Source organism: Girardinichthys multiradiatus, chromosome 13, assembly GCF_021462225.1.
Source record: "Girardinichthys multiradiatus isolate DD_20200921_A chromosome 13, DD_fGirMul_XY1, whole genome shotgun sequence".
Classification (NCBI taxonomy): domain Eukaryota; kingdom Metazoa; phylum Chordata; class Actinopteri; order Cyprinodontiformes; family Goodeidae; genus Girardinichthys; species Girardinichthys multiradiatus.
The window spans coordinates 37,703,623-37,722,144 of NC_061806.1; the positions used below are offsets into that span (position 1 = coordinate 37,703,623).

Consider the following 18,522-nt stretch of genomic DNA (forward strand, 5'->3'; position numbering starts at 1 on the left):
AATATATTTTAATGGGACTATGTCGCTAAAAATCCAAGTCATCCTCTATTTACAAAGTAATCAATAGAAATAGGTAATTAAATCATGTGCAATAATCAGGAAAAGCAGGGAATTAATATTGAACATGATTTTCTTTTTTCCTTTTTTACTTCATTTACCAGAACTTTCTAAAGAAGTAGGGAATAAAAGCACCAGCCAGTAAAATAGCTGACAGTATTTAGAAAGCCATCCTAGCCTCAATCAATGCAAATTAACATTACCTAGTTTAGTCCTAATGAGGACCTCAAGAAAAATCTAATAATGGATTAAATCAAAGAGCTCTCCCAAGGCCTCTCCAACCATATTATAGCAAAACCTCCAGCTTGGCTTGTATTGGTTGTATACGTATTTCTAAACTGGCATCATAGCATTATTTTCCATAAACCAGCCCCAACTAACAATGGTAAGTCATGCCCTCAACCACCATGAGGTCTAAACATGCTTACAGAGCAAGGCTCCACTCCTGAAGAAAATGCATGTTGAAGCTTGTTTAAAGTTTGCTGCAGAACATTTGGACAGATGAGACCTTAAGTGGGTTTTTTAGATGTCACTGCGCACATCTTGGTTGGAGGAGAAATGGCACTGCACATCACACCAAAAACATCATGCCATAAGTAAAGCATGAAAGTGTGAGCATCATGGTATGGGTCTGTTTTTCAGCATATGATACTAGCAGACTTCTCATAATTGAAGGAAGGATGAAGGAAGAAATTAACTTTTTCAGCAAGACAATGAACCAAAAATCTCATTCATCAACACTCTCAGTTGTTTTTGGGGGGAAAATAAAACTGTCAGAACGGCCCATCCAATCATCCAAGTTGAAAGAACTGAAGATCCAAGTGCACATAGGTAAACACTAGAACCTTGAGATTTGAAGAAAGTTTGTGTATAAAAATGGGTCAAAATCACACCTGAGCAATGAACCCAACTAGATTATCCTTCCAGAAGACATCCTGAAGCTGAAATTACCAACAAAATCTTTTCTAATGTATTCAATGCATTTCTGCAAGCGCATTCAATGCTTCATCGCTATATCATTCCATGTTACTCCACATTGTTTAATGTATGCACTCTTTTGAATGTAAAATAAGCAAACGTGGAAGAAGGAGCTCTGGTCAGATGAGACCAGAACTGAACTAACACTGCACACCACTGGTCACAACTATCCTGACTGTGAAGCATGCTGGAGGCAGCATCATGCTGTGGGAATGTTTTTCATTAGCAAGAAAAGAGAAATTGGTTAGATTAAATGGGAAGGCCAAATCTTGGAGAAAACATGTTGTAGGGTGTAAAAGTCTTGAGACTGGAGCACAGGTTCATCTTTCAGCTGGATGATGACCCTAAACATGAAGCCAAGGCAGCAATTTAAGCATTTTCTTGTTTTAGATAATGCCAGTCAAAGTCCAGACCTTTATTCAAGTCAAAACAATTAACACCGTGCACAGTTTTCCTTGCTCTTCACAGGCAGGCAATATTTATGTTGATATATCACATAAAATTGGCCCACAAAATAGCACAAAGGGCTGTGACTAGTTTAAAACACAGGAGTGAACATCTGGAAGAGCGTCTGTAGAAGTTAAAATCAGAGTGTATGATACCTGCTGTTACTCCCCCGCTATTCTCCCTCAATCCATCCTTAAATACATGCTGTCGTCTGATTAAATACAGTTTTTCTTTGTTCTTGTCCTATCCGGTTGCGCTCCAGCCACCCTTTGCTCCTTGGATCTTTCCATTCGGAGGCAGCTCTATTATCTTTACACCCATCTGTCACACGGATTTAGATAAATTCATGATGCTGAATGTCATTGTTCTGACTCCGGCCCTTAATACTCCACCCTATTGCTCGAATTGGCTGACATATTTCATATTTCATAATCTCATCAACTCACAATCTCTATTTCACCTGAATAATCTTCAGTACTAATCTGTTGAACTGATTGTGGATTACTTCTTTTTTTTTTTTTTTAAGTGTTTCATAAACACACTTCTCTCATGAAAATAATGAGTCTAATTAAAGAGATTATGCATGAAATGCAGCAAAATAGCATTTCTGTGCTGACTTTGAGAATCGCTCCAGCTTGATCTTTGGCCCCGGGGGCCTTTCCACACACACATCGGTGCACTTGAACACATTAGCAACCCAGGGGATGAAGTCTGCCAATCCCCTCTGACAGATGACCGAGTCGTTGCCTTTGCAACATCTGCAACTTAGAGTCTTTGCTCTCATTAAACCCCTGCCGATCTTTAAGGAAGATGCCCTGACAGCAGACGATCACACAACAGCTGAATAAATGTCTTCAGATGTGATGGATATTGATGGGTCAAACTCATCGTGTTTAGGGGAAGTTCCTGAGCTTCAGCTGAATCTATGGGAGGAGCTCTGTGATGCTGCTTGCTGGAAAGTTCACACATGAAGGGAGCGGACGTTTGGAATACTTGGCTGTGAATGCAACCAGGCACACTGGTGCTGAATCTTTGTTTAACCGTTTTTGAATGAAAATTATCCTGCTGAGTCCTTTCAAGGAGTTTACTTGAAGATCTTTGTGATTTGGGCAGATGCGACCTTCAGGATCAAGGGCTTAAATACTTCAGTGGGAAACAAGCAGACAAAGCTGTTTTTAATCCTTGCTGTGGATTGCTTTCAGACCTGAGCCTGGACAGTAAGGTAGGAACAAAAAAATAGAGGAGAAATACAGGGGTTGGACAATGAAACTGAAACACCTGGTTTTAGACCACAATAATTTATTAGTATGGTGTAGGGCCTCCTTTTGCGGCCAATACAGCGTCAATTCGTCTTGGGAATGACATATACAAGTCCTGCACAGTGGTCAGAGGGATTTTAAGCCATTCTTCTTGCAGGATAGTGGCCAGGTCACTACGTGATACTGGTGGAGGAAAACGTTTCCTGACTCGCTCCTCCAAAACACCCCAAAGTGGCTCAATAATATTTAGATCTGGTGACTGTGCAGGCCATGGGAGATGTTCAACTTCACTTTCATGTTCATCAAACCAATCTTTCACCAGTCTTGCTGTGTGTATTGGTGCATTGTCATCCTGAAACACGGCACCGCCTTCAGGATACAATGTTTGAACCATTGGATGCACATGGTCCTCAAGAATGGTTCGGTAGTCCTTGGCAGTGACACGCCCATCTAGCACAAGTATTGGGCCAAGGGAATGTCATGATATGGCAGCCCAAACCATCACTGATCCACCCCCATGCTTCACTCTGGGCATGCAACAGTCTGGGTGGTACGCTTCTTTGGGGCTTCTCCACACCGTAACTCTCCCAGATGTGGGGAAAACAGTAAAGGTGGACTCATCAGAGAACAATACACATTGTCCACAGCCCAAGATTTGCGCTCCTTGCACCATTGAAACCGACGTTTGGCATTGGCATGATTGACCAAAGGTTTGACTATAGCAGCCGTGTATATTGACCCTGTGGAGCTCCCGACGGACGGTTCTGGTGGAAACAGGAGAGTTGAGGTGCACATTTAATTCTGCCGTGATTTGGGCAGCCGTGGTTTTATGTTTTTTGGATACAATCCGGGTTAGCACCCGAACATCCCTTTCAGACAGCTTCCTCTTGCGTCCACAGTTAATCCTGTTGGATGTGGTTCGTCCTTCTTGGAGGTATGCTGACATTACCCTGGATACCGTGGCTCTTGATACATCACAAAGACTTGCTGTCTTGGTCACAGAAGCGCCAGCAAGACGTGCACCAACAATTTGTCCTCTTTTGAACTCTGGTATGTCACCCATAATGTTGTGAGCATTTCAATATTTTGAGCAAAACTGTGCTCTTACCCTGCTAATTGAACCTTCACACTCTGCTCTTACTGGTGCAATGTGCAATCAATGAAGACTGGCTACCAGGCTGGTCCAATTTAGCCATGAAACCTCCCACACTAAAATGACAGGTGTTTCAGTTTCATTGTCCAACCCATGTAGTTTCTTCTTTGGATCTGCAGCCATGCAGAAGTGATACAAGCGTTGCATGGAAGATTTGTAAAAGGAGAGCATATGTGAACCCTACAGATATGAAAAATGAGGAGAATATCTCCTCACTAAGCTTAAGTTGCAATTTTACATCCAACTGCTGCTGCCATCTGTTCAAACTGCTTTCACCTTCTCACTTGTTTTGTCTAATATACTCATTCATCTTATCCTTAAACCTCTTTAAAAGAATCCCTTCACCATGGAGCACTCCCTGTCAATGAACTCAACGGTTGTGGATGGAGATGAGTTGGAGGACCATCGACCCCTCCTGCCACCAAGGATGGTTGCCCCACCTCAGGCCTACTCGCCCCAATGTGGGATACACCACACAGTCCAGACATCTATCGATCACACCGTGTGGCTGGACAGAACGCAGGCCCTGGCTACGACACCTTTGTACAATGGCCATCTCTATGTCACGGCAACACCTAGATCCAACAGGAGAGAGAAAACCAAGAGCAAGGAGAAAAAATGTGAGAAAAGGCCACAAAATCCAGGAGTGAAGGAGCGAAACCACCAGAGCAAAGCTAAAACTCTAGGCTCAAACAGACTCCAAGAGACTGTAACATCCTTTACCGACCTGCCCATCTCTCCCTGTGGATCCCCCTTTAAGGGCCACAGCAGGTCCAACCTGGATCTCAGGGATGTTGATGGTCGAGGGTACCGCAAGTCAGGCAATGTTTCTCTAGAGATGCACAACCGCCAGAGTCTCCCAGAGATCATCATCACCAGCAAGGATGACAACCTCCAGCAACAACATAAAGCACCGCAATATCACCAGCGCCCAGGGGAGGCCAGGGGTCCACTGCCGGCGGCCAAGCGCTTCAGTAGGAGCCCCAGTCCCCAGCACAGCCCCAAACGCAAAGAGGACGCTAAGAAGGACTCATACTGGAGGACGCACAACATCGGCTGGCGGCTGGTCCACAGGAGGTCCCTGTTTCTGAGGAGGCAGCGGCTGAACGACTGTGCCCTAGCCGTGGGGCTTTTTGGAGTGGTCATGATGGTGATGGAGACGGAACTGTCCTGGAGCATCTACAGCAAGGTCAGAGTGCTTCGGAAGTGCAAAGGCTTTGCAACAGTTATGCAATGAATCACATTGCACAGTTGCAGCTGTTAATATGTTCTCATCATATTATGAAGAGCAGAAAAATGCAACATTAGATACAGTAGTTTTCAGCGAGTTTTCACTTTACTTCCTTCATTTAGTTTTGTGTTGGCAGCTTAAGATGTTAACTGTGAATAATTATCCCTGTGCTTGTCCTGCAGAGCTCCATCTACTCCCTCTCTTTCAAGTCAGTCATCAGTTTTTCTACGCTTGTCCTGCTGGGCCTCATTGTGGCTTATCACTGCTGTGAGGTGCAGGTGACCCAGCTGTTCATTCTTACATAATCCAAAATTATCCTCTATGTGTCTCTTAAAATCTCTGAAATTAAAGCGTCTAACCTTCTGTTGCCTTTAAAAAGTTTACAATCGGTTGGCTTGTGATCTTCTTTCTCGAATTGCTTCAAATAAACTTTTTAAAGGTGTGAGGGAACATTTTTGATAAAATACTTTTTTTGCCCAAAATACAAAACCCCAACCCAAGAGGAGAGATCTATAGTTTCCTAATTTCTGCTGCGCTGGATGTCACATTATGATCTAGTGCTGAAGACAAGCACACGGCCAAACCCAAGGACTGTTAGAGGGCAGGAGTGGCTCCACATAATTTAATTATAAATAAGGTAGATAAACCTCTCCCTGATGTTTTTAAGCTGGTAAAAGTCACCAACTGGGTTGTTGGTTGGGGTGTTTCTAAAGTTGGACGACAAGATTCAGCTGTAAATCTAAAAAAGTGAGCTTTGGGATTAGAGTACTCATATAGCTACATATAGCAGCTCAAATGATTTTAGTTTATTTTGCAAAAAATAGTTTTTATGTAGGTAATAACTGGTAAAGGCAAAAATCTGAAAGATAGTACTGAAGGATTAACTCAGTGGCATAACTTCATATTATATAACACAAAGAGGAAGAGAAGAAATGCCTTGGACCAAATGCAGCTCCATCGCCGGCCGAGTATCCTGCCCACCTTTACTAATGGGGCCCATATAGAAGAAAAATCAGCTGAAAATAGATCCGAGATGGGATCGTCCACGGGTTGGATAATGGCCCCATGTTAGTTGCCACAAAAAGTTTAATGTGGAATAACTGAAATTGATGCAGGACAACTTTGGGTAAAAATTGGTGTGCATATGGGTCTGGGATGTGTTGTGCATCTTGAGACAATTTTCCTAATTCCCATTTAACCAATGTTGTCCCATTTAAGAAGACAGTTCTAAGCTCAGCCCCACTAAGTATCCATCCAGACTGTGCAAAATCCATATGGGCATCGCATACACATGTTGGCTGGGACTTATATATTCTCTAGATGGTTACACATAACCCTAACCCTTGTGTAAAATGAGATTACATATATATATATATATATATATTCAGTGTGATGTTTCTATGTGTCCTGAATGTGCCAACAGACTTTGGTTGTTGTTGCTACCAATTCAATAACTGATTTAAACAGCAGTGGACTAACCTTATGATCTTCCTCTTTCAAACTGGAAAGGTTTTGATTTTTGATTATTAGTAAAAACAGAATCAACAGGAGATAAATAAATGAACTGACACTAAACACTAGAAAGAGATCCTTCCTTATAAATGGTTTCAACTGAATAATTTCTTCTCACCCCTGTGGCAGCTCTACGTTCATGATATTGGTGCAGAGGACTGGAGAATAGCCATGACCACTGACCGCTTCGCTCTGATTGTCTTGGAGCTGGTCATAGTGGCCATCCATCCCTATCCAGTGGGGCTACTGGCATACATCCAGAAGACCACAGTCCGTACAACACTCTCAGAGACGGAGCTGGAGATCATGCTGGCTTTGCCCATGTTTCTCAGATTGTACCTGCTGGGTCGGGCCATGATGCTGCACAGCCGCCTCTTTACGGACACGGCCTCCCGAAGCATCGGAGCCCTGAACAAGGTGGGTGGTAACCCCTTGAGTTTCTTTATTTAATCTGGTCTAACTGAACCGCACAGATTTGAAATGCTGAACTATGTAAATTGAAGTGAGAAGACACATTTTTAGACTTAGTTTTAATTTTTAAAGAGTACAGGTGGGAAGGAACCTTGGACAATGATTTGAGTTAGCCTTCAGTTTTGTACATTTCATCCTCATCTGTTTATATCTTGTTGTGTCTAGGTGGGCCGAGAGGTCTGTAGAAGTGTGACGCTTGAGGTGTGACTAACAATTTCGCTTTCATGAACATTCCTGGTTTCATATGCCAAAAATGTCCCTTACTGATTCCTTCCATGCCCCCTTACTTTTCCATATCTGGACCTGTCCACCTGGCTAATCCCTGCCTTATTACTGCTATTTAAAGTGATGAAAATGCTGCTTGCATCCCTCCCTCCTTTGTAAAACCAAACCCACTGTCCATGTATCAAGCCGGATTGCAAAGACGTTTTCTTATCCCTCATCTCTGTGTTATATAAGGATAATCTGACAGGTGCTATCCTAGTCTGGCTAAGTAGGTATCTTGTGTCAAAATGATGATGTAATGCGTGGGTTTTTTTGATCTTCAGATCCACTTCAACACCCGGTTTGTGGGGAAAACACTGATGACTACCTATCCTGGGACTGTCCTGATGATTTTCAGTGTGTCTCTGTGGATTGTGGCAGCATGGGGCCTACATGTGTGCGAGAGGTATGCCTGCTGATTGTTTCTCTGCTGTTTGAGAGTATTTGATGTGGTGGCGTCACATCAGTTCTGGTTGTAGTTTGTAAAACTCTTAGACTTTGTTCACCTACAAATATTGTGCAAAATGTTTGAATCAGAACATATTCCTTTTTGGGGGGTTTTTTTTCCACTTTTTTTTTAACAGTATTTTGAACGTGTTTTAAAATTACTCTTTGGATTTGGTTGATTTCAGTTCAGCATCTGTCAACTTTCAAACAGATTATTTTTGCTCATTGACTAGCAGTCGCTTTTAAAAGTAAAAAATGAGACCTTGATAAACAATTTCCAAATATTTCCTACCTTTAACGTGTCATATCCTGTACAATTCAACAGAAAAACAAACTGGAGGTAAAACTGCATAAACCTGGTTGACTAAGTGTACAAACCCTTAGACAAATACTTTAACGTTCAGTCTTCCTGCTGTTAATTATCGAAAGTCTGGGTAACCCAAAGTCCAGCTGTTCTAGTTGAATTTGACATTTGTTTGTTTTCATCCTTTAGCTGAAGCCATAGTTTGCACAGATGTTGTAAATAATAAAAATCATCTCAATGTACCAGTAAGAATGGTGGTGGCAGCATCATGATCTAGGGTTGCTTTCGTCAGATGAAAACAGGTTTTTGCAAATGTGTATAAATTCACAAACAGGTCTAAATACCTGTCGGTTTTGGCCCATTCCTCCAAGTGTCTGCCAGAAGGCTGTATATAAAGAGAGATTTTATTTTTCAGCATCACACTGAGTCTAAAACTAACTAAATGGAATGGTCTAGCCAGAGTCCAGAACTAAATCTAGCAGGAAATATTTGGGCTCAGCTGGAGATGACAGGTTTAAAGGTTATTGGGACTCAAAAGGCAACAGACACAGGAAGCTGCATCCTGGAGAGCGGAGGGAAGGATTTAATAATAGAAAAGACCAAGCAAGTTAAAGAAAAACATGGAAATCAATCAGGATGAGAACAACAGCAGAAGCCAGAAATTAACCAAAGAAACCAGAGAGATTGATCATTCTTTTATATCCACTGTTGATCTGACCATTAAATCGTTCAGGCATAAAAAGGCTCCTCATCATGACTCAGTTTTGTTCCTATATTTCACAGAACAATTAGCAAACAGACCTTTTATAATTGAATATCTTCAGTGATGTTAAATTAAAACATCACTGGTACTGGGGTGAGATTAGCTAAGGTCTAAATCCCGCTGTGTGTAGTAGCGCAACCTTATTCAAAAATTCCCCAATAACGTCATTGACCATTTTCAAGCGGTTTTATTTTTATACAGTGTATCCAGGCATCAGCTATATTATATTATCCTTAATTAATTCAAATCAAACCAAATCTCTAGTCAGTTCTTTATTAACCACTCTTTAAAGCTGTAAAATTTAATTTTAGAGTTTTACATGAATTCTTCTGCTGTTGCAACAACTTCGTTTTTTTCTCCATAAACATTTCCTTTCCTGAGCTGCTACCAACAATAATATTAATAATAATATAAATAAAGCGGGTCAACATTAAGCTTTGTAAACAAACCTGAGTTTAAACCTGTTAGACATGAATGGACTTTGCTTTTAACTCGGGTCTGTGCCAAGAAACCACGCAGTTCAGATGAGCTCCACCAATTCTACCAAAGAGTGGTTAAATAGCCCAGAATCAGGTCGTAGGCTCCTTGGTGGCTCCAAAAAGTGGCTTCTCTGCAACTTGTCAATGCACATTTATCCATACATGTGTTGTCTATATGCATGTGCCATTATGACTATTTTTACCCTGTGTGGATTAGAGAAAATTCAGAATAACTTCGAACCTGTGCACCCAATACAGTAAAACAGAAGTAAGGGTCAATGGAGAGAGGAAATGGGTCTCGTTTGTCCCCGCAGGCACCACAATTACAGAGACCTTAGCAGCAACTACATGGAGGCCCTGTGGATGGTCTCTGTCACCTTCCTGTCCATCGGTTACGGAGACGTGGTCCCTCACACTTACTGCGGCCGCAGCATCTGCCTCCTCACTGGGATCATGGTGAGACAGAGGCAGGTGGTCTGATACACCACGAAGTCCAGTCTCATCAAATCCTGAGCACCAATCTCTGTCTCTCAACAGGGAGCAGGATGCACGGTCCTGGTGGTGGCGGTGGTGGCCAGGAAGCTGGAGTTGACCCGAGCTGAGAAGCACGTCCACAATTTCATGATGGATTCTCATATCTCCAAAAGGGTGAATATTGATAACATATACGTGCTCTTACCTTTTTTTTTTTTGGCATGCATTTGCTTATTTAGTCATCATTTAATAAAGATTCATATGGAAACTAATTAAAAATATGCAACTGGGGTGAAATGTTTATATAGCTTTAAAACTCCATGTCTTTATATATTTAAATCCAGCTGAAAGTGATTGAAAAAGACAAAAATGCTGGAAATATCACAGAAATATAGTTTTGCTAAACACGAGTATTTATTTCCAATCTGTTTTACATATGAAAGTTGATAATGAGTCACAACGATTTATGTGGCTCTCAGGTATATAAACGGTTTGTTGGTGTTAGTCAGCACATCCCATAAAAACAGCACTTAGAGGTTTTGTGCATAAACGTGCAATAACTCCTTGTGATTTTCTGCGTCCTTTCACCAGATAAAAATTGCTGCTGCAAATGTGCTGAGAGAGACTTGGCTTATCTACAAGTACACTAAGCTGTCAAGAGAAAAAGACCACACCAGAGTCCGCATGCACCAGAGGAAGCTGCTGCTGGCCATCCACCAGTAAGGCTTGACCCCCTGACAGGAAGCTGCTGCCTTTTAAATTTTCATTCATCATCCGCTCCCAAAGAGCAGAATCAGTAGAATTTGTTTTACCTTTTTCTTTTTTTTTTTTTTTTTTGCAGGTTCCTTCTTTTTTGTTTCGTTTACATAAACTTGGTATCGACCCTGGTGATTAGAAATGATAAACTGTAAAACAAATCCTGATTCAATTTGAAACCTAAAAACATGCTAGTGTTACTTTAGTGTGTGTTTCTGCATCAAAGATTTTATCTGTGTATATTGTTGTTTCTGCTCAAGTTAGGTATTTGTTTTTAGGTATATAAAGATTTCTGTGTATAAATGAGCTGGTCGTTATTAGCCCAGAGTTGGCTGGGACACAGAGGACACCGCTCTACGATTCAGCTGCATCGGTCTTTCTCACTCAGAAGAAAAAGGTCTGATTTGGATATACAGGTCCTTCTCAAAAAATTAGCATATTGTGATAAAGTTCATTATTTTCTATAATGTAATGATGAAAATTTAACATTCATATATTTTAGATTCATTGCACACTAACTGAAATATTTCAGGTCTTTTATTGTCTTAATACGGATGATTTTGGCATACAGCTCATGAAAACCCAAAATTCCTATCTCACAAAATTAGCATATTTCATCCGACCAATAAAAAAAAAGTGTTTTTAATACAAAAAACGTCAACCTTCAAATAATCATGTACAGTTATGCACTCAATCCTTTGTCGGGAATCCTTTTGCAGAAATGACTGCTTCAATGCGGCGTGGCATGGAGGCAATCAGCCTGTGGCACTGCTGAGGTCTTATGGAGGCCCAGGATGCTTCGATAGCGGCCTTTAGCTCATCCAGAGTGTTGGGTCTTGAGTCTCTCAACGTTCTCTTCACAATATCCCACAGATTCTCTATGGGGTTCAGGTCAGGAGAGTTGGCAGGCCAATTGAGCACAGTGATACCATGGTCAGTAAACCATTTACCAGTGGTTTTGGCACTGTGAGCAGGTGCCAGGTCGTGCTGAAAAATGAAATCTTCATCTCCATAAAGCTTTTCAGCAGATGGAAGAATGAAGTGCTCCAAAATCTCCTGATAGCTAGCTGCATTGACCCTGCCCTTGATAAAACACAGTGGACCAACACCAGCAGCTGACACGGCACCCCAGACCATCACTGACTGTGGGTACTTGACACTGGACTTCTGGCATTTTGGCATTTCCTTCTCCCCAGTCTTCCTCCAGACTCTGGCACATTGATTTCCGAATGACATGCAGAATTTGCTTTCATCCGAAAAAAGTACTTTGGACCACTGAGCAACAGTCCAGTGCTGCTTCTCTGTAGCCCAGGTCAGGCGCTTCTGCTGCTGTTTCTGGTTCAAAAGTGGCTTGACCTGGGGAATGCGGCACCTGTAGCCCATTTCCTGCACACGCCTGTACACGGTGGCTCTGGATGTTTCTACTCCAGACTCAGTCCACTGCTTCCGCAGGTCCCACAAGGTCTGGAATCGGCCCTTCTCCACAATCTTCCTCAGGGTCCGGTCACCTCTTCTCGTTGTGCAGCGTTTTCTGCCACACTTTTTCCTTCCCACAGACTTCCCACTGAGGTGCCTTGATACAGCACTCTGGGAACAGCCTATTCCTTCAGAAATTTCTTTCTGTGTCTTACCCTCTTGCTTGAGGGTGTCAGTAGTGGCCTTCTGGACAGCAGTCAAGTCGGCAGTCTTACCCATGATTGGGGGTTTTGAGTGATGAACCAGGCTGGGAGTTTTAAAGGCCTCAGGAATCTTTTGCAGGTGTTTAGAGTTAACTCGTTGATTCAGATGATTAGGTTCATAGCTCGTTTAGAGACCCTTTTAATGATATGCTAATTTTGTGAGATAGGAATTTTGGGTTTTCATGAGCTGTATGCCAAAATCATCCGTATTAAGACAATAAAAGACCTGAAATATTTCAGTTAGTGTGCAATGAATCTAAAATATATGAATGTTAAATTTTAATCATGACATTATGGAAAATAATGAACTTTATCACAATATGCTAATTTTTTGAGAAGGACCTGTGATTTAGTGCATCTGCAGACCAGACTGAATGGGCTTAGTGGACATCAATGTCCTCCAGTGACTGCTTTGACTGACTGTGGGACTCTCAGGCCACTGCCTGATAACACATCTGGGCAGTACTGGCGCTGTCTGCCTGCCTCTGCCCAAGGAGGGAAGGGGACCACCTCCTGGGTCCGGGGGCTGGTTGCCATATTATGGGGGGCCTATTTCCCCCCCGCCACACTACCTGCCGTTGGTTGGAGTCTCTGCCTGCTGGTGTACTTCTCGCTGTCCGGGGCCGGGTGCTTTGGTGTGGGCTGGCTCACTCCCGGTGGCTGCTTGCCGGGGCCTGGCCCCCTGGGTTCTGTCGGGCCTCTGCTTGGGGGGTGGTGTGTCCCGGGGTCTTGGGCCTCTGGGTCCATGGCTGGATCTGCTCGGGCGTGGACGGCTGCCGTCGGGGCCAGTGGACTCGTTGCTGCGGCTCCCTGGGGCTTCTGCACTGTCGCTGCTGGGTGGCTCCCCTGGGACTCTCCACTGCTCTTCTCTGGGGGGGTTGCGGTAGTCCCGGCGGTGGTTCTCCTGGGGTTCCTGTGCTTTGGCGGGCCTTTAGATGTCTGTGGCTCGGATCTCCTCAGTGTCCGTCCAGGGACCATGGGGCAGGCCTGTGGGTCCTCACACTCGCTATTGCATATTTTTGTGGAGAAACCTTGTATACAAAGCGCGTCCACACCCATACTCACAGGTGTTAAGCTTCAGGTGTTGACAGATACAAAGATGTTCTATTTTGGGCTGCATCTCTCACTAAGTACATTTTACATTCATAAATACCGTGTACTATTTTGTTAAAAAAAAAAAAAACAGCTGCAGGTGTATAAGTAATCTTGTATTCTCTTCATCCTTCTTTCTCTCTTCCACTCTTTCCTCCTTTTCTCCCCTTTTGCCCCATCTCTCTCTTTTTTGAGCTTCTTTTTTCCTCTTCATTTCAGTCTTCGTGTCCGTAACAATTGAAATATTCCCAAAGAAGTTTATAATAAAGTTTCTTCTATAAATTTCAAGCAGAGCTTTAAAGCATTAGCTGTGATGCTCCGCTTGTGAAAGTAAATCTGTTGGACAATTTATTGGCACTCAGACAACAATTCTGAGCGATTCTCTGCCGGACAGGAAACGGTAAAAAAAAAAAAAGAAAGTGGAATTTCGTTCTTATCTGATCAGAGCAGCTTCTTCCACACGTTTGCTCTAACTCCTACATGGCTTGTGGCGAACTGTAATCAGGGCTTCTTATGGCTTTCCTTGAGCAAAGGCTTTCTTCTGGCCACACTTCCATAAAGATCATATTTGTGGCGTACACAGACTTTTTTTGACCTGTCAACAGATTCTCCCTCCTGAGCTGTGAATCCCTGCAGCTCCTCCAGAGTTACCATGAAATCTTGGCCACTTCTTTAAAAAAGGCTCTCCTTGCCTGGCCTCTTGGTTTGCACTTGTGCCACACTTTTCATTTTCAGATGACAGATTAATGGGGCTCTGTGAAATATTTAAGGATTAAACTTAAACTTCTCCACAGTTTTATCCTTGACCTGATCCCTCTGACCCGCTGCATTCCTTGGTCTTCATGATGCATTTTGTTCACTAATGTTCTCTAGCAAACCTCCGAGGCCTTCACAGAACAGCTGAATTTATACTACACACATGTGGACACCATTGGCACTTAAAAGCAACTGGTTTCACTCGATTTTATTTAGTAGAAACAAAATACGGGGGACTGAACAGAAATGCATGCACACTTTTCAGATTTTTATTTATAAAACAATGAAAAGCGTGCATCATTTGTTCCCCTTCACAATCACGATGTGTGTTAGTCTGTTACATCAAGTCACAATCAAAGACATTGAAGTTTGTGGGGGACAATGTGACAAAAATGAAAAGTGTTTGAATACTTTTGCAAGTCACAGTAATTCCAACTGATATATGACTGTGTTTATGAGAATTGTCTCTCAATCTTCAGGCTACGGAGAGTCAAGATGGAAAAGAGGATACTTGCAGATCAGGGAAACACACTCGTTGACCTCTGCAAGGTGAGAGAGGCAAGTGAAGGCATCATGTACAGCTGCACCTGAAATTATTCAACACCCTCTGAAAATTTGGTTTATGAGCAAAATATCAACTCATGCAAGCTGTTTGCAATAAACAAATCAAGCCAAATCAAGTAGGTTCTCCAAACTCAACACTAAATGCCTCTTTTAATGACTACAGCAGTCTGAAGATTATTTAGCCCCTTCATGACAAGTATCTTTAGTTCTTAGTGGAGCATCCTTATGACCTGTTGCAAAGTGATTTATAGCCTGACACCAGCTTTTGTCAGCATTCCTGAGAAATCTTAGCCCACCCCTCAAGGGAAAAACCCTCGGACCCATTAATATTTTTCAAATCTCGCCAGAAACTCTCAAAGGCTTCATCTAAGCCATGATAGAATTTGAGGTTTGCTTGGAATGCTTGGGATCCTTGATTAAAGGTTAAATGATGCCGAAGCTTCAGCTTCCTAACAGGCAGGAGGTTCGTTCTTCCTGTCTAGTTTTAATTCATTTTCTCCACGTAACAGAATCCCAAAAACCTCTTTGGCAAACAAAGTTGTGAGCACATTGCAGCTAACTTTATGTGTCCTTTCGGGTCAGTGCTGGTGTATTTCAGGTATGCAGCCCTTCAGTCTTTTGCTGCTGCCATCAAGTCCTGTTGCAGGTCTTTTTCGGTCATCAAGGATTTTCGACCCCCTGCATCCTTAAGAATCTGGGAGCAGCCATTAAAGGCTTTGTTTTCCTGCTCTATCTGTGGCATAGTCACTGTTCCTTTAACGTTGAACCTGTGAACGTTTCTGGTTGTGTCTTCCAATCTGGGTTTAATGAGAAGCATGTTCAATACCTGCTTAAAGGTTGTCTTTTTTAAAAGGTACTTTTGATCTGACAAACGAGCCTCATCAGAACACATATTCTAATTTATTAAATATAATTGTAAAGTAAAACTTTGTTCTTTCTTGCCACCTCGGGAACACATTTCTCTACTATTGCAGGGTATGTAGAGACCTTAAAAGAGTCATTTTAAATTTCTTTCAAAATCCAGACGGGGTTGGAATGAAAAAGTCAAGAGATAGACCCAAATACTTTCAACTGCACTAAGCTGGAGGATCCGACAGGCGGCCCGTTGGGACACAAGCAGATCGTTGACCCAGTTTGAGGCCTTTACTGATGCTGACTACAGCCCAATATTCATAAGACAGCATCTGCAATAAAAAAGCTTATAGACCAAAAGACCATGTCTGAGTCCACATCCAAAACTTACTCATTTACACAAAGAAGCCCCCAACACAGGCAACAAGACAAGGTGATCCTTCTGGAGATGTTTCATTCAAGTCACAGTGGAGGAGACCTTATCATGATCTGGGAGCTTTAAGTTTTCAATGGAACCATGGAGCTGGCTAGGTTTAGATGTTGCAGAGGGCCCTCATCTTTGTGGTGATGCCTGGGTCTTTCAACAGGACAAGGCTACAGTTCTGATAAGGGACTTCTTCTAGAAGAAGAACATCTCTCTTCTCTTACTGCAAACACGTGAACAGTTACGAATTTTGCCAAGAAACCACATTTTTTTGTAGGGATTGAATTATTTTAGCTGCAACTGTAACTTCCTCAGAAAACATCCTCATTAAAACGTTGGTATAACTCCTCCACATCTTCCCTTCGTGTTCATCACACTCACACACAGATGCAGAGCTTGATGTACGACGTGCTGGCGGAAGTGCAGGGCAGCAGGGGGGAGCTGGACTCACACATCAACAGCCTGGTTAAGAATGTGGAGGAGTTGAGGGAGGGCTTCAGGAGCCTGATGCCGCTCCTGTCCAGCACGCTGTCCACACAGAACTCCTCCATCCGCCACCTGCTGAGGGAAAGGGAGGAGAAGAGCGAGTGTGCGAGCGGAGCAGAGGGGTAGAGAGGGGCAGTGGGAGGGGAAGGAGGGTGATTCAGGTGCTTCTGGAGGAGGTTTCTGCTGATAACTGAGCTATGGTGACCATGCTGGGACAGTTTTCCTGACTCAGGTGTGGATCATGAAGTGAACTTTGTATTGATGTGCATAAAACTATATTTAAAAAACATTATACGTAGCAGAAATACAAACATATGTAGAAATCTATCCCAACTCACTTCTTCTTAAGGCCTTTCTCCTGGAGTAACAGAAACATTTACGATGATATTAAACTATAATTGCAATATTTAAGTCTTACAGATTCAAAGGTGATCCTACCCAAGTAAAATTTTACAATTGACCCAATAAGACATTACTGACACCCTGTGGGTTCTGTTCTTCAGGTTTATGTGTTATTTAACTGTTTTTAGGCATCATTTTGCTTTAAGGAACCATTACTCCTCATTTGTAAAGAGCTTCACCTGTAAATGCTGCATTTTTCTGACTGTGCAATAAACACTGCATGCATTTTAACAGCTTGGTGTAGTATTAAAAGCATGCAACATTCTGTTAGGGCTGTTGAATTTGCATTTAGGAAAATCAATACATATTTTATACTTTCCCACACTCAAACTCACCTATTTTCCTTTCTGGGTCTTATTGTATGTTCATAAAAATATTGAACACTATGTGGATGTTTGCTTTCAATGCAGATTCAGATGATTTGTAAAACATTTTTTCAGTTTTTAGATTACACTGACAGGTGCATTGGAATAAAATACAAAATCATGTAGAAGTTTATGTATTTTACTAATTCAATCCAAAACGTTAGCTAAACTCATATTAAGTTAAATAAAACCATAAATTAGTTTATAATTATCACAGAAGACCAACTAAAAAAGAGCGAGACTGCAGACTTGCCAGTGACACCCTCCATAAGGAGAAGCCACTAAAGGTCATTGTTGAAGAAGTTGACTGTTCAGAGTGACGAAAGTAAGCATAATAGAAAGTTTAGTGGAAGGAAAAAGTGTGGTTTACAAGGTGCACATGCAACAAGAATAACTGCAAAAATTCAAGAATTTGAGGGAGATTCACATGGTGGGGCCTGAGTTTTTGCTTTAAGGGCCGCCACACAGATGTATACAAGACAAAGGCTACAACTGCTGGCTTCATGCATCAATTCTTAAATCAGAAATGTCATGTTCTCTTTTCAGATGAATATCAAGTTTGCACTTGTAAAATAAAAATGCAGAGGATTTGGAGGCAGTCAGTCAGTCAGTCATTTTCTACTGCTTATTCCATAGTGGGTCGCGGGGGAGCTGGTGCCTATCTCCAGCAGGCAATGGGCGAGAGGCGGGGTACACCCTGGACAGGTCGCCAGTCCATCGCAGGGCAACATACAAACAACCATGCACACACCTAAGGGCAATTTAGAGAGACCAATTAACCTAACAGGCATGTCTTTGGACTGTGGGAGGAAGCCGGAGTACCCGGTGAGAACCCACACATGCACAGGGAGAACATGCAAACTCCATGCAGAAAGACCCCCGGCCAGGGGGCGCCACCGTGCAGCCCTATGATTTGGAGGCAATGAACAGTAATTTGTACAAGTTACTCAGTGCATATATAGTACAGTATATTTTTAATTAATTTAATTGGGACGATCATGGCGATGGTCGCAGGTGTTCGTCTTGTAACCGGTGGGTTGCCAGTTCGAGCCCCCACTATGTCTGTCTCAGGTAAGACACTTCACCTGCCTTGACTACTGATTGTGGGTAGGGGGCTGTGTATGGCAGCCTCACTTCTGTCAGTGTGCCCCATGCAGCTGTGACTGAATGTACTGTGAAGCACTTTGGGGTCTCTGGAGACTTGATAAATGTACAAGTACAGGCCATTTAATTAGGCCTACATTTCAGCATTTAAATCATTTCATGTGCAATATTCAGGGAAACGGAACTTGTGTCACTAATAAGAG

The 18,522-nt window shown here is 42.5% G+C and overlaps 1 protein-coding gene across 3 annotated transcripts; it reads left to right on the forward strand.

The window, feature by feature from the left end:
- The first annotated feature begins 1,365 nt into the window (after nucleotides 1-1,365).
- On the forward strand, nucleotides 1,366-17,115 carry LOC124879793 (small conductance calcium-activated potassium channel protein 1-like). Of its 3 annotated transcripts, none has more exons than XM_047384524.1 (10): nucleotides 1,366-2,704; nucleotides 4,229-5,083; nucleotides 5,308-5,403; nucleotides 6,767-7,054; nucleotides 7,657-7,778; nucleotides 9,680-9,821; nucleotides 9,903-10,013; nucleotides 10,431-10,558; nucleotides 14,602-14,680; nucleotides 16,350-17,115. In XM_047384524.1, the coding sequence occupies exons 2-10, from the start codon at nucleotides 4,241-4,243 to the stop codon at nucleotides 16,572-16,574; spliced, it is 2,034 nt and encodes a 677-aa protein (XP_047240480.1). In that variant the 5' UTR covers nucleotides 1,366-2,704; nucleotides 4,229-4,240; the 3' UTR covers nucleotides 16,575-17,115. The 3 variants fall into 3 exon arrangements, with proteins under 3 accessions (XP_047240480.1, XP_047240482.1, XP_047240481.1); XM_047384526.1 differs by having other exon boundaries at nucleotides 14,602-14,671; XM_047384525.1 differs by having other exon boundaries at nucleotides 5,308-5,397.
- The last annotated feature ends 1,407 nt before the right edge of the window (nucleotides 17,116-18,522 follow it).

Coding starts and splice junctions, on each gene's coding strand:
- LOC124879793 (XM_047384524.1), top strand. CDS start 4,241: ATGGAGCACTCCCTGTCAATGAACTCAACGGTTGTGGATGGAGATGAG. Junction 7,055..7,656: donor GCATCGGAGCCCTGAACAAG/GTGGGTGGTAAC, acceptor TTTGATCTTCAG/ATCCACTTCAACACCCGGTT. Junction 9,822..9,902: donor GCCTCCTCACTGGGATCATG/GTGAGACAGAGG, acceptor GTCTCTCAACAG/GGAGCAGGATGCACGGTCCT.